This window comes from Arctopsyche grandis, chromosome 4 (assembly GCF_051622035.1).
Source record: "Arctopsyche grandis isolate Sample6627 chromosome 4, ASM5162203v2, whole genome shotgun sequence".
NCBI lineage: Eukaryota > Metazoa > Arthropoda > Insecta > Trichoptera > Hydropsychidae > Arctopsyche > Arctopsyche grandis.
The window spans coordinates 5,194,329-5,210,497 of record NC_135358.1 but is presented as its reverse complement, the minus strand read 5'-3'; the positions used below and the strand labels follow the sequence as shown (position 1 = coordinate 5,210,497).

The window sequence follows — 16,169 nt, the reverse complement described above, 5'->3', positions numbered from 1 at the left end:
GTGCTCTATTATTCGACAGCGCGATTAAAGGTATACCATTGGAATGGTCTACGAAGAGCCATTTTTCCTCATCGGCTGGTTGTCAATTGCAAGTTATGTGTGTAGATTCAGATTTATCGGTGCCAATTATTGGTATTGGTGTTTTTACGTCATCCGTATTTACGCCGCATGTCATCAGCTGGTAGTTTGAGTCTGTTTTAACATAGGTTTAAATGTGCTGATCAATTTAAATGGGCCTCTTTCTTTTATCATAAATATCCTCTTTCGTGGTTGATTAATTTAATATTGTGGATTAAAGACGATCAATAGCGACCAATATCCATTTTGTTTTAAATTTTCCCTTTTCATTTAATGATTAATTATTCGATAAATTAAAGCTTGGATTACAAAGTCTTGGATTAGCCTGCGGTAGCAATATTAAGTAAGTCAAGCGTAAATATCCGCGCGCGATCTAGCGCGCGAAATTGCAATTTACTGCATCGTTTGAACGTATTTTGTATAATTTATATATTTTTATTTTATATCTCATTTCAATTTTCTTAATCGCATAAGCCACAAATACAACTTTGATTGTGATTTTATATATATTTTATATATTTTTAGAAAATTTTTGCGCATTAAAATATGTACTTATGTATATAATTCTATAAATTGAACGGTAAATGGATTATTTCGCACATTGCGATCGCGCACACGACAATCCTTGCCACGAAAATCACGGATACTGAATATCTGACACTCGAGTTTTTATTTTTATTTTATTACAATCGAACATGTACACTGGCTTTTAGAGATCGGTCCAAAGCGACGAGTGTACTAATACAGATACTATAGAATAATACAAGCATTTTAATCAATGCGAATTCATGCAAACATCGTCCACATTGACATCTATGGAAAAATTTTTGCAGCATTTTATTGTAGAAATTGGCCAATCTCGAGACGCTGTATAACTTGAGATTTGCAAGAGAGATTGGAAAGGAAATGCCAATTTTATAGGAAACGTTTCAATGAAAATTGACTAGCTCTGGAAGGAAACGATCGACCTGGAGTCAAAAACCAAGGTCGGGCCAGCAGCGGGACTCGAACCCGTGAATACTTTGCTCGAAATATAATATGCTAACCATTAGTCCACGCTGCTGGTTATCGTTATCGTTAGTATAGTTAGTTCGCGCGGCTGACTCTCGATGGATAGAATTTTCGGGTGCCAGATGTTCCGTGATCGAGATTTTAGTGACGTGTGCGAGATCGCTTTGTGCGAAATAATCACCGAACCCAATTAAACTTGTTCCCTTGTAAAGTAACCGTATTTATTTGCCGTCACAAACAAATCTTCAAATTTCAAAATAGCTCTTGAGCTTAATTTGTAAAACATATGTAGCAACATTCTCATGTAAATAAGGGGAGTAATTGGCATTTGACAGTGCAAATAAATGAATTAAACTATTTCACAAATTTCAATACTTGGCTTATAAAATTATTTTTGAATAACTAGTGTTATGCCCGTTGACATTTCAACGCGTGGTTTCGGAAACTAAATTGATACATGATCTAAAATGAAGTTACAATACGTATAATAATAATTAATCGAAATTGTGAATGAAACAGGAATCGGGAATCTGGAATCGGAACTGAAACAGGGATTAGGAATCAGAACTGAAACAGGAATTGGAAATCAGAACTGAAATCCTCTTTCAGTTCTGATTTCCAATTCTGATTCAAGGAATATGGAACCGGAACTTAAATAGGAATCCGGAACCGGAACTTAAAAACAAGGAACCCAGAACCGGAATTTAAATAGGAATCCCGAACCTGAACTCAATCAGGAATCCAGAACTGGACCTGAAATAGGAATCGAGATCCGGAACTGAAATAGCAATCCGAAACGGGAACTGAAAAAGGAATCTGGAACCTAAACTGAAATAGGAATCGAGATCAGAACCGGAATCAAAATCGCAGTCGAAACCGATATAACAACTTTTGAGAATTTTAAATTTGGTATTATGAAGTCTCCATACTTGTCCACGGCCTCGTCACATACATATTGTTACGTACGCCGTGGATTGAGCGAATTGTACTTAGACCAACGGATATCTGTTATCGGTTAACTAAATGCATGCACTTACTTCCAAAGATTATATCTGTACTCTAAGTGCATTTAGGCTAAACAATGACCGTTATTAGTTATTTCTCAGAATCGGTACGGGAAGTCCCAATGTCTTGGAAATACATATCCGAATACGTGACTATACAACAGGTAAACAGATTAGGCATCCTGAGAGATCTACCCTTTATAAGGCGGTACGTAGGCGATATAATTAATTCTGGACGGAGCAGTGACAGTGCGTGTAACTCCTGAATCATCAATAAATGCTGTGATACGACTGATGGCCTTTTACTTGGATCCTCCACCCACCCCTACGCAACAATATGTATGTACATACCCACAAACATAAATCGCGTCCATTTTTATATGTATTACTATAACATTTATATTAAATCAAAAGTGTATCTATAAGCATTCTAGACACAATTCCACCCCAGTTACATAGTCATAAATAAATTGAAAATGAACTGTATAAAAGGTATGTATGTAAATGTAAATAAAAATAGTTGTTTGGGTCTTTCTATAGCCGCGATGACAACGCGCATCACCGCCATTACTCAACAAAGCCGCGCAACAAACCATAGACACGCACGTACGGAATACACGCCACATAGTACACCATCGCTGTATAACTGCGGTCATACACCGATTGTTTGCCAGACGCTTTCAAAAGCTACCGCACGAGGCGCTGGCACCACTCGCTGAGTTGACGTTGGCGTGGACGAACATCGCATCGCAAGAAACCTCATCGTCAGACATACATCGTCATATCATCATCATGAGTACGTCTCCGTCTCCCGCGCTGGTGTCTTCGGTGGACCGCGACAAGATCCACCAGTGGATCGGCGAGCTGTGCGTACCCGACACCAGGGAAAACGCGCTCTACGAGCTGAGCAAGAAGCGCGAGGTGGTGCCGGAGCTGGCTCCATTGCTGTGGCACAGCTTCGGAACCGTGGCCGCCCTCCTGCACGAGATCACAGACATCTACGCCGCCATGGTGCCGCCCACCCTCACGGCTCACCAATCCAACCGGGTGTGCAACGCCCTGGCCCTTCTGCAGTGCGTCGCCAGCCACCCGGACACCCGCTCTGCCTTCCTGCAGGCCCACGTGCCCCTCTTCCTATACCCGTTCCTCAACACCGTCTCCAAAACGAGGCCGTTCGAGTACCTGAGGCTGACCTCGCTGGGAGTCATCGGAGCCTTAGTCAAGACCGACGAGCAAGAGGTCATCACATTCTTACTGACCACTGAAATAATCCCTCTGTGTCTCCGCATCATGGAGAACGGCTCCGAGCTGTCCAAGACTGTCGCTACGTTCATCCTGCAGCGCATCTTATTAGACGACAGCGGCCTCAGTTACATCTGCCAGACCTACGATAGATTCTCTCACGTAGCCATGATCCTCGGCAAGATGGTGTTGGCCCTCGCTAAAGACCCGTCTGCGAGGCAGCTCAAACATGTGGTGCGATGCTATTTGCGACTGTCGGACAATCCTCGAGCTCGAGAAGCTCTAAGACAGTGTCTACCGGATCAGCTCCGCGACGCTACCTTCTCCGCCTGCCTCGAAGAGGACAAGTCCACCAAGCATTGGCTGGAGCAGCTGATCAAGAATTTGGAGAATCCGCAGCAGCCCACTAGTCCGGCGCAGTGATCCGCCCTGGTTTCTTAGACTTAGACTTGAACACGGCCGATCGTTTTAAAGTATTACAGAATCGTCGAGAGGGAAACTGATATATTTATGTATAGTTATGTAAATGTACGTTTAAATTTGTAAATTGATATATGTTATTTAAGATGAGATATAATTTAACAACATGCATTTGTGCAGTAAATGAAAATTCGATTTCTCACACATTGTGATACGTTAAAATTAGTTATTATCGATATTGTATAGTGTAATCCAAATCACTCAAAATTATTGTAAGACGTCTATTGTGTTTTATTGATGAAGTTTACACAATAAAATGAATTTAAAAATACTGCCTTTGTGTTATTGTTGTCAAATATAATATGTATGTACATATATGCAAACCTACATTCAAAGTGTTCGTAGGTACGAAATTTTCTTGATATTTACAATAACACTGGTTTAGCATTAATAAATCTGAAACATTTTTACCGCATTCAATACTCTGATTCATCTTGAATGTTCATTTTATTCACATCCAAAATATAAAAACACTAATATTTATCAAAAAAAAAAAAACATAATTGGATGGATTCATTCCCATTTCAGCAGTGAAAAATCTCTTACCTCATAAAAACTTAGATTTATTCACCATTTAATCCAATACTCGACAAGCACCACATCTTTATACATATGTTTATTTTATTTATTCAATTTTTAACTATAGCAAAGAAAAGTTAACTAAATGGAATTGAGTGTATACTGGGCTGTTTTTTACATTTGGGCATGAAAATACATTTATATATGTATGATAAATTGTAAGGTCAAACTAGAGCAGTCAATGGGGCTCAGCCGCATGGGGGCGCAGGGGGGTGCAGCCTTATGGGGCGAAGCCCTAAACGGCAACTGATCATGGGGGCGAAGCCCTAAACGGCATTTAATCATGGGGGCGCGGAGGGGCGAAGCCCTAAAAGGCATAAACTAAGGGGGACGAAGCCCTAAAAGGCAACTGATCATGGGGGCGAAGCCCTAGACGGCATTTAATCATGGGGGCGCGGAGGGGCGGAGCCCAAAAGGCATTAACTAAGGGGGGCGAAGCCCTAAACGGCAATTGCTCATGGGGGCGTGGAGGGGCGAAGCCCTAGAAGGCAAAAAAAAATTAGATTTTTTTTTTTTTTAATAAAATGTTTACTATTAGATTAGTCATGTTTAAGCGGTTTATATTATAAATACTGAGCGAAGCCGGGTAATACAGCTAGTATATAATATACTAGTGATAGACCCCGTGAAAACTTCATCAGATGTATTATAAGTAAAAACTACCAAAATACCTACATATAAACAATATAAAACAGCAATAGGAAAATTATTTTATGAATTAGATTAATTTTCAATAGATCGCGCTAAATGCTCGTGGTAATTTTCCAAGAATAAATATTGATAACAAACAATATATATACAGGTTATTTCTTGATTCTACGAACCAAAACTTACATATGTACATACAAAGTCTCTTTCGAAATTATATATTACATCCAAATGAAAATATACAGATCCGGGTTCCAAACCCCCCTTCCCCCTATCACACATAACATATTTTTTATATTGTATTATATATCGAGCAATGCTCAATACAATACTCAACGAGCAAAGAATAAAGTTCTTCTTTTTTTTTCAGAAATGTTAATAAAAAATTTCGTAAGCTAGAATGTCCGATTTAGACTGATGATTTTAGATGATTCTCAAACATCGTTCACCGACTAAAAATTTTCTGTCGGTTACTAGATGAAGAAGCGTTAAACTGTGCTTAATGCCTTTTCGAAAATGCGTACGTGCGCGCATAAGTTATTGATTTTTACTATCGTTGGCAATATTTTTGGGAAAACAATAAAAGTAAAACGTTATTTGCACACTAAATTGCTGAAATTTCTGCTATGAATAAGATCTGGCCAAAAAGAGCAAACATGAAACTTATCAGAAATGTGATTCAACTTTCATAATATAATGGATTGGTATAAAAAAAACTAATAATTTATCAAAAATGATACGAGCCCTTTCGGGGGGCCGAGGCAAGCGTTTCCTTGCCTATGCGTAAACTCACCACTGCATCGACGTTTGATTTTTACTTAATGTGGTTCCATCATCTTATTTAAAGTTAGAAATAACGATTAATTACATGAAACTACTGTTTTAAATGAAATGTTATTAGATATGAACCTTTCAAATGGAAATTCATTTACTAACAAAAGAAAGTGTCTCAATTAAATAGCAAATAAAACAAATTTAGCACGGTACTTTATAACATGATGAAAAAAAGTATTCTATATGGTTAAAAAAAATTGTCAGACGAAAAAGCGAAAGCAAGCTGATAAAAATGGTAACACATCGATTATGCTTGATAAATTTTTAATGAGTACAATCGCTACGTGTAAAAATCAAATGTTTAAACGATGTAAACTGCTCATGGTTCAACCAGACGTATAGACTAGTTTCTCGTAAGGTTGCTAGCTACGATTTATATTTCAGTTGGCTAGATATGATATTCGTTTTATAGCAATTCCGCAATGACAGATTTCTCGAGTTCGGCAAATCCTTTGTCGAAAGAAAGAATCTTCTGTCACAGACAATTTTGCACAAATACACACATCAACACTGGGTGGCTCGTTGAGCAAGTGGGCCGAATGAAAGTTGGTTGGAGGGATTGTGAAGTAAAATAGAAAGAATGATGAGAATACTAACGAGATGAGTCGAACGGTCGAGATGAGCGGCGGTCAGAGCGGCTGCATATGAGTACGAATGAAACTGCAACAGAAACTGCACCAGACGTGAACACTCACACACGCACCCACACCCACATCACTAGCTACTCTACGTTTTGACAGTAGCCGCAATACGCATAATTAAGACCATGAACTCGAGAGGTGTTCGAATTTCAAAATTGAATCGATTGAGCTGATTATGCTGCACATTAATCACCACAGGAAAAAAATAAGCTTTTTCTCTATTTAGTAGGGGAAACACTACAGTTGGTGATGCTCCTGTTTGCTACTGACTTATGGCAATTGTATATTAATGTACCTTCAAATAGCTAATGACTATAATGTTTCCCTAGGTAAGTATTGTAAGCATTGAGGGGGTATTACAATATCAATACAGATCGTGATTCTAATATCGCGGATTTCAAAATAGCCTGTATACACTACTACTACGATTATGACGATACTGTAGGGATATAGCACGACTTCGGTCTCCTTCACGGGCCCGAAAGTTAAACGCCCGAAAACACAAATATCGGAAGGCAAAGATCGAAAATCGAAAAATCTCAAGTCGAAAGATAAAAAAAGTGCATGGTAATCGGCACATACTCACTTAATTTGCGCGAGCAGGATACAACAGGAACAGGCTTTTCCTCCCGTATTGTGCGCGCGCACATTAAACAAGGCTGTATGACAAAAAGAGAGATAATTTCACCGCATGCCACTCATATATATTATATATACATAGTACCGTTTACCATTCACCCTTTTTTTATCTTTCGACTTAAGATCTGTCGATTTTCGATTTTTGCCTTCCGATATTTGCGTTTTCGGGCGTTTCACTTTCGGGCCCGTGAGGTAGACCCAGTACGACTTGTACCATATGAAACTAGGTTGATGATATTTCCCTCATTGAAATTAATCTGTACAAATGACATCATCGCGTCCTGTTCTCGTACACGAAAATCAGCCTTGGCCGAAATACTTCGTTCAGCTTACCCATATAGGCGATTCGTCTCACTCCAGATATGCAATCACGAGTACACGGGAAATCCCAAGGTGCTACGCAACTACGCATCAAACATAGAACACAAAGGAAGACCTCGATCCCGTTGGAATCTTCCAGTTGCCAGTGATCTTCAGGAACTCGACCTGGCTCGTTCCAGTGAATCCCCTACCTTCTTCGCTGAACATACTCCTGTATTAATCGAGTAATAATGATCCTCTTCAAAATATAACTGAATTTCCATAGGACGGGAAATGGTGTAAACCTTTAACCCGCCAATATATTTTAATTTTAAAATGATATATTGAATTAGAAAAGTCATGACAAATTTTGCAATAGATCATGCTATATTTTTACAAGGCTCTTCTATATTTCACTTCGCTCATTGGTCTGACAACATATGTAAATTATTTTCAAGATCTACCGTCACTTACATCTTAGAGAAAAAACGTGCACCAAGCTTGTGAAAACTTTCCGTAAAGCAGTGAAAATTCTCTACAAAAACGTCAATTCCAAAGATGTAGAGTTCTCGAAATTCCATGCTGGTGATTTTGATGATGATGCTCCTCGGTCTGGGAGGCCCACTGACATAGGCGGATCCAGACAATGGTCAAGGAGGGGGCCATTTGGGGATTTGCTGCTATAACAGCACGGACGGTCACTTTCATCTTCGGACCCTTGCATGTAGGTAGAAAACTTGTGCAACAGTGTAGGTTTAAAATAAATGGAACTTAATATTTATAAAAATATAAATCCGTTACAAATAATATATATATTTAAATATGAAAAATTTACAATATATATGAAATTAAATTCATCCCAAGGGGGGGGGGGGCTATGGCACCCCCCCTTGGATCCGCCTATGCCCACTGAGGTTGTTGACGACAGAATAAAGGCTTAATTGTTTTATTCAAATCAGCACTTTGTTGAGTTCTTCACTAATAAAAAAAAGGCATTTGATGTATTTTAAAAGATGGTAAAAGGCTATTGAACAAATTGGGGAATATATCATTGATTGATCTTTGTTTTTTACAAGGATTTTCTATGTTTGATTTCGCAAACGATTGAGCTAAAATTCCTACAGTCTTCCGATTGTTTTGAAAGTTTGATATTTGTATATACATAAATTATTTTATTGTCACAAATCAATACACACTCGCCATTACAGATTTGCTCCAATGCGACGGGTGTACGTTAATGAAATACATAAACAATCAGAAATCAGAAATACAGTAATACATACATATACAATCAGAATATATAGAATATAACAATTAATCAGAAATAATAATCATAGTGACATCTATGGATTATTTTTAGATTTTTTTGTATACAATTTTTATACATACAATAAATACGAAATTATAGAGATGTCGATAGAGATATCTATAGATTTCAGATTACTGTGTATAATTATTACAAATTATACACAGGCAGATTTTTGTGACAACAGGATTAGATCTAATACCAATTTTCAGGAACCGTTTCAGCAATGATCAGATAAAATTGGCAAACTCTGATAGAGAAACGATCGATTTGGAGTCACAAAACCCCCAAATCTAACCAGCAGTGGCGAGGACTCGAACCTTTGACCTCAGTGATGCTAAATATATACGCTAAGCCAAACTGCTGGCTAAATGAATGATCACAATATTGCAAAAATCTAGCTTGACTTTTCCGATAAACTTTTAGATACTCCCACAAAATTTCTGCCGATTCCTCTATTTATAATTTCGAAGAGATACTGGTATCACTGAAAATGAAAATGCGCATGGCAATATTAACGCGTGTTTTGCATCTGTCAAACGCTCAAAAGTAAGCACTAGCACTTGGCGCAATGTCGCTTTCCTCAGATGGCGTTCAGGCGCGACTCCCCAACCCTGGAATTGGGCTAGAAATGGAGCTGGTGATTCCGGCAGAGTTTGCTCGGATGGTATCCTCGCTCGGAGTGCCGGTCGGCTTGTCGAAGATTTGTCGCGCATGTCTTCGCGCTCCACCGCGCCATCAACTCAAAAACATCTTCTTGGCGACGAGCCAAAATTCAACAGCCGACATGCTGTCTGCGTTCGCGTCCGTGCAGGTACTTTATGCCTTCACAACCAACCATTGAGCTCGAATCGATCGGTGACATAGGTGTACAGTACGTTCTTTTTTCAGCCCACGTATGGAGATACATTACCGGAAAACGTCTGCCAAGACTGTCACGATCGCATACTGAATTGCTTCACTTTTAAAGAACTCTGCGAAAGGTCGGAAGCGATATTACAATACTTCGTGGCACAATGTGTAGACGAGACCAAACTGGAGCCTGAATTCTGGTAGATTGAGCCAATATTTTAAGATCTAGTACACTGATTAATAATATTGATTTAATAGTATTTCCCATTTGTTAGTTCGTTAATGTAATATTAAGTCATAAATATATGAAAATAATCAACTATATTATTAGAAGCACCAAAACTTTTCGATTTTTCTATTGGATAAGATGATCCTGTACACCAAAGGCTCGCATACCATTTTAAATATTTTGCGTTTGGAAACCGCCGATCTAATATCTAATATATTGAATAAATTTTCAGCGATTCAAAATCCATAGAAATACCAATCGATTCAACTAAAGTAGACACAAAGTGTGATGCATATTTCGACGATGATTATGAACATATGGCTTCTCCTGATGTTCAACCCGATCTTACCAAACCAAAGCTAGAGGATCCATCAAAAATCGACGTGAAATGTGAGAGTCAATCGATCGTTTTAGGCGTTATTACTTCATCCGATGTGATTGATTCGAAATCGAACAAAAAAGGTAACAGAAACAGTTTACATTAGTCTTCAAATTTGAAATACATAATATTGCTTGTAGAATTAGTTCAAAATTGACGACTATAGATATAAAAATATGTACATACATTTTTGATTTTTACTTGTGTCGATTAAATTATAGATAATGTGGCAAAAGATGAAGTTTCTATAAAAGATGAAAGTGACCTGTTTAAATCTTCTAAGTGGGTAGAAAATTCAATTTTTTTAGTTAAAATTTATCGAATTGAAATATCATTTTATACTATAAATTTATTATTATATGTTTCAGTGATCAAAAAAAGAATGTTAAAAAGAAAATCAAAGAAAAAGAAAGTGATTTTGCGTGTAGTTGGTGTGGCAAAGTATTTCCAAGTAATGAATAATGTACAGCATTTCAAGTCAAATACATTAAATGCTAGATAAATTAGTAATACATTCGTTCCATTTATAAATAGGTCGACACAGAAAAACTCGCCATGAAAGAATCCACAAAAGAGACAAAGTTTACAAATGTGCAACTTGTAATAAAGTAAAATATATAAATAATATAGTAAATTATATCATACATATTTAAAATGCTAATAGTAAGGTTTTTTTTTAATTTTTAAAAAGGGTTTCATCGAATTTAGAGACTATCATCGACACATATTGAGACACAAAAAGAAAGAAGAAAAGTTAAGTAAAATACCCGGCCTCAACGTCCCTTGCCCTCAATGCCATTTGAGATTCAGTTCTGAAGCTGATCTCAGCGTGCATTCTTCAATACATTTGGCCGAAGGAGACAAGCGGGTTTGTCAAGAATGCAAAAAGGAATTCAGCAGTTAGTATCACATTTTTTGTTTTTAGCATCATAGAGACATCAATGGATAAATTGTTGATAAACTTTAAATTTTTGGAGCATTTTTTTTAGTTTTAGTTTAGTTTGTCTTTAATTTATTCCAGGAAAGCTTAATAGGTAAACCCAACGCGTCTTCCTGGCCAGAAACATTGTATATTTGATATAAATATTATTAGTATTATACCAAGTACATAAATACATATCAATTAATATCCACAGAGACATCTATGGTCAAATTTGTAAATTGGCAGCATTTTAAAAAATTTAGCGAAATTCGAAATTGCTGAAAACTCGAGATTTTGCGAGAAAATGTGTAAGGTTGCCAATTTTTTAGAACCGTTTCAATGAAAATCAGATAAATTGGCAAACTCTGTTAGAAACGATCGACCTGGAGTCACAAATCCAAGGTTTGGCCAGCAGAAACCAGTGGGATTTGAACCCGTGACCACTCTGTTCAAAGCATTATATGGTATGCTATATGAATCGTCAAATTTCGAGATGTTTAGAAACTCTAAATTTGCGAGACATTTGTTGACAAATTTACAGCATTTTTATACGAATCAGCGAAATTCGAGATGCTGAAAACTCGAGAAATGGGTAAAAGTTTCCAATTTGTAGGAACCTTTTCAATGAAATTCAGATAAATTGGCAAAGCCTGGTAGGAAATGATTGACCTGGAGTCACAGACCAAGTTCTGGCAGCAACTAGTGGGACTCGAACCCATGACCACTATGTTCGAAAGCATATATGCTAACCACTAGTCCACGCTGCTGGTTTGATTTATTACTTATTATTTCGCATTAGATGATACACCAGTAGAAGTAGTAAATAATTATTTATATTTAGGTCAAATAATTGACATGTCCGTTAGTAAAGAAGGATAAATAAAGAGACGTATGAAATTAGAATGGAGTGTATTTGGACGAGTGAATGTTGTTTTTAAATCAAAAAGTCCACCCTGCCTGAAGAAAAAGATCTTCGATCAATGCGTTTTGTCAGTGATGACGTATGGATGTGAAACTTGAACACTGAACGCCCAGATGCTACTCGAAGTCCAATGCTCTCAAAGAAGTATGGAACGCTGTATACTTGGCATAACGAGGAAAGACAGAAAGCGGAAAACGTGGGTGAGAAGTATGACAAGGGTAGAAGACATTATGGATAGAGTAAAGAGATTGAAATGCCAATGGGTGGGCCACGTGGCTAGAAGAATGGACGAAAGGTGGACAAAAGAAGTGCTTGAATGGTACCCGAGAGAATGCAAAACAGTAAAAGGAAGACAGCGGAGAAGATGGGTAGACGAAAATAGGAAAATGTGTGGAGTGAGATGGATGAGCGTTGCGCAAAACAGAGAGGAGTGGAAACGTGTTTGAGAGGCCTTCATCCAGCAGTGGATGGCGAATGGCTGCAGATGATAATGATGATTTCGCATTAAATATGTATTTTTTTTTTCAAATTAAAGCTATGATACAATTGAGACGACACGTACGCACCCATTTGAAAGACAAACCGCATAAATGTAGCATCTGTCAAAAGGGTTTTCCAGAAATGGGATCACTGACTCGACACTTCCGATCACACACTGGTGAAATACGAGAAAAGAAACATGTCTGCTCCGTTTGCAACAAATCGTACGTTCGACTCGCATCAGCAATTCCCCATACATTACACCGTGTTTGTAACTCGTCGTTGTTCGTTTGGTTTCTAGATATTACGATCGTCATTCGCTGAGGGTCCACCAGCGTACGCATACGGGAGAAAAGCCTTGGGAGTGTACCAATTGTGGCAGAGGTTTCACCGACTCACGGTTGCTCAACTCGCATATGAAAACACACAGCGATCTCAAACCGTATGGATGTGCCGAATGTGGTAAAAGGTATTCTTTTCAAATGTGATCAATTAAATTGTCTAATTGTGTACATGCTGGCTCTTTATATTGTAAATAGAGGATGTTTTCAGTTTCAGGCATGAGTCGACGCTCACAACTCATAAGAGAACTCACACGGGTGAAAAGCCTTACATTTGCTCGGTTTGTGGAAACGCTTTTGTACAATCGTCAAATCTGTCGCTTCACATGCGCACGCACACAAGCAAGTTTATTCATTTCATTCGGTCGGTCGATGCTTAATATGAAGTTTGATTTTATTATATTTATTATTTTCAATTGTTTCAGGAGAAAAACCGTACGGCTGCCAAATTTGTCCGAAGAAATTTTCAAGTTCATCAGCTCTTACTATGCACGTGAGAACTCACACTGGAGAAAAGCCATTTTTATGCACAATTTGCTTTAAAAGGTATTGTCTATTCAAAAGATCATTTATGTAGGAAAGATTGTTTAACATGCAGAGCGAGCAATTAGCGAACGTGTCTAGTGTGTTTGGATGGGGTGTGTAACCGTGTATAGGGCACTTTGGCAAGCCTGGCGTAAAGACGTATAAGTGTGCAAACACACAATGGTACACGGCACGTGTAGATAGCGTTTTTGCAAGCGAGATGGCAAGTAGTCCACAGCGGTCGGACTACTTGCCATCTCGCTTGCACCAACGCTATCTGCGTCACAAACACGAACCCCAAGAAAGCCTTTCTAACGCAATTACCGCTCGAGTTAGTACGTTTTGATAAAAAAAAAATATTGAGATAGAAAACCAACCCTTATAAACGTGGTGAAATAAAAAACTGGCCCAATAAACGAATAATAGCATGAAAAAAAATATATTTTCGACTTTCAAAATTCGCTAGATAATTAATTATAAGTATTTTAAAGCAATGAAATATCACAATCAATAGGAAAAACATCTGACTATTGATTCCAATACTCATTGTGAACACAACAATACTAGATTTTGAGTAAAAGACCGCAAAAGCCAAAAAACTGTAAAAATTGCCAACAAACCAACAAAAATCTTTATCATATTCGAATTCAGTGGGTCAAACTTAGTAAAGATTGATTAGTCTCTTCTCTGGTAATTTTTTGTTGTTGCTCGGTGTAATTGACTATTTTTATTTTAAATTTAATAAATATTACCGAGTACTTTTTATGTATGTTTCAGGTTTGCCAGATACGATATGAAAACTCATATGCGTACTCACACTGGTGAGAAACCACACGCTTGTTCCATTTGCTCTCGACGCTTCATAACTCCAGGACAACTCCAGCAACACATTCGCATACATACAGGTGAGCGAAATGTCTCTGATCTCACTCGACTGTATTATTTCGTATCGATTATATGTACATCAATTACATTCACAGGTGAGAGACCGTTCACTTGCAACGTCTGCGGCAAGGGATGCATCACATCGTGTTACCTGAGAAAGCACATGGCAAAAACTCACAATATAATCGAATCTAAAAACGTTCCTAGCATCGACGACAAACACAATCCCGAAGAGGACAGATCGACACCGCCGAGCGAAATAGAACCTAAACCTCCGAATGCTGCAACACCGACTAATTCAGTATTGAAAATCGTACCATTGACGAGTAACGATCTGAACGTCGTCACAGTCACCAATTCGAATGTCGTCACGGTTACCAATTCCGACAACCTGAACGCGTTGGGTATACCGACATGCATGACCAGTCAGAACAGTATTGTGCCAACCGGGATCAACGTGGAGACCATAGTGACCGATACTCTTATACACGACGAAAAGTTGTATCAACTCGACCCCGGTTTACTCAGGATTCACGTTTCGACCTCGAGTCTCGTTCATTCGAGGCACATCACCCTAAATAATGTATCTAATAGTGGTAGCTAACTATCAGTGTAAGCCGTCATACTAGCTTAGTTGATTCACGCTTATTTTAAAGTACTCTTAGTTCTTACACGTGTGTATGAGATGCTAGCAGATATATCTGACATCGTCTTAGTGTAATTATTTTTGGCTGAAAACCGTTTCAAATCGAATTTCAAAGCATAATATTTTTGAGATAAAATGTCAGTAATCTAAAATAATTTTATTTCAAACAGCATATCAATTTATTTATATAAAAATTATTATTTTTTATAACCACCTACTAAATTTTAACGAGCAACGTTATATATATTATATAATATACATATGATCTTAATAGCTTATACTATATTTAAAAACGACGAAATAGTGCAAATTATTGAATACTATTGGTTTTATTGATGACTGTTACACGTATGTTCCTATTTATGTTTACTGCTTTAAAAAACCTTCGATATATTTCGTTTTTAATTTTTCTCTGCATATAAATATACAAATATGGCATTGATCCGATCTTGTATACACTCAAAATATATGTATGTATGTATGATACAGTCCAAGTGTTCACTCCGGTTTGTTCATACACGAACTATTGGTTTAAGTACTTACAGTACAAATACTCACCAAATGTCGGATGAAACTTTTAGCTGTCAAAACGCCAAGTAAGTCGTGAGATAAAACCAGTTCTCTTTTTTATGTAATAGAATTTTTTTTATCTAATAGATGGATAAATATATAGTCTTCGGCGAAAATATTGGCAAATTAGTAAAATGTTGTTTCCATTTATCAGGAACAAATGCACCAGCCGAAGGATTTACTTTGATGAACAATATATCATCCAGTGATACAACGAAATTGAATGTTGAAACCTTAAAATGTTTGTTAATCACTTAGTATAATTTTAACCAGTATTGTTTTTATAAGAGCATTTCGTATATGTATTCACTTTAAATATTCGGAAATATGTTTTGAATTTGGAAAAAATGGTCATCTTAGAGTATGTACGTTCATGAACGAACGCAATGTACACTTGAACTGTAAAGCGGGCTCTTCACTCGCACCGTGTGTGTGATTCGAAATGTGAGTGTATGCGTTTCGCGCCTCGTGGCGTTCCCCGTATTTTGTCCCGCGACAGAGGGTTCACGAACGTTCACAAACGCATCCAACTCGCGAACGCGTATTGGATGCGTTCGAGACGCGGTAACGAGTTGTTGCGTGTCTGAAAAGAATTCAAAATGAGCGTCTCGTGGTTTAAAAATCAGGAGCTTAGGCTGATTGAATGTTTTCAAGAA

At 37.7% G+C, this 16,169-nt stretch overlaps 3 protein-coding genes across 3 annotated transcripts in view; 2 read left to right on the top strand and 1 right to left on the bottom strand.

The window, feature by feature from the left end:
* LOC143911192 (HEAT repeat-containing protein 5B) overlaps positions 1-6,617 on the bottom strand; it is a 58,256-nt gene extending 51,639 nt beyond the window's left edge. The window contains exon 1 of the mRNA XM_077429970.1: positions 6,474-6,617. The gene's annotated coding sequence lies outside the window, so the exon portion shown is untranslated. The remainder of the gene's footprint in view (positions 1-6,473) is intronic.
* On the top strand, positions 2,321-4,294 carry LOC143911199 (CCR4-NOT transcription complex subunit 9-like). The gene is made up of 2 exons (XM_077429981.1): positions 2,321-2,432; positions 2,634-4,294. Exon 2 carries the CDS (start codon positions 2,886-2,888, stop codon positions 3,756-3,758), a length of 873 nt encoding a protein of 290 aa, XP_077286107.1. The 5' UTR covers positions 2,321-2,432; positions 2,634-2,885; the 3' UTR covers positions 3,759-4,294.
* A 2,634-nt stretch (positions 6,618-9,251) lies between the features above and the next one.
* On the top strand, positions 9,252-15,335 carry LOC143911194 (uncharacterized). The gene is made up of 13 exons (XM_077429971.1): positions 9,252-9,576; positions 9,654-9,814; positions 10,076-10,305; positions 10,444-10,504; positions 10,591-10,673; positions 10,757-10,830; positions 10,914-11,121; positions 12,602-12,770; positions 12,848-13,015; positions 13,099-13,229; positions 13,313-13,433; positions 14,190-14,317; positions 14,393-15,335. Exons 1-13 carry the CDS (start codon positions 9,334-9,336, stop codon positions 14,899-14,901), a joined length of 2,286 nt encoding a protein of 761 aa, XP_077286097.1. The 5' UTR covers positions 9,252-9,333; the 3' UTR covers positions 14,902-15,335.
* The last annotated feature ends 834 nt before the right edge of the window (positions 15,336-16,169 follow it).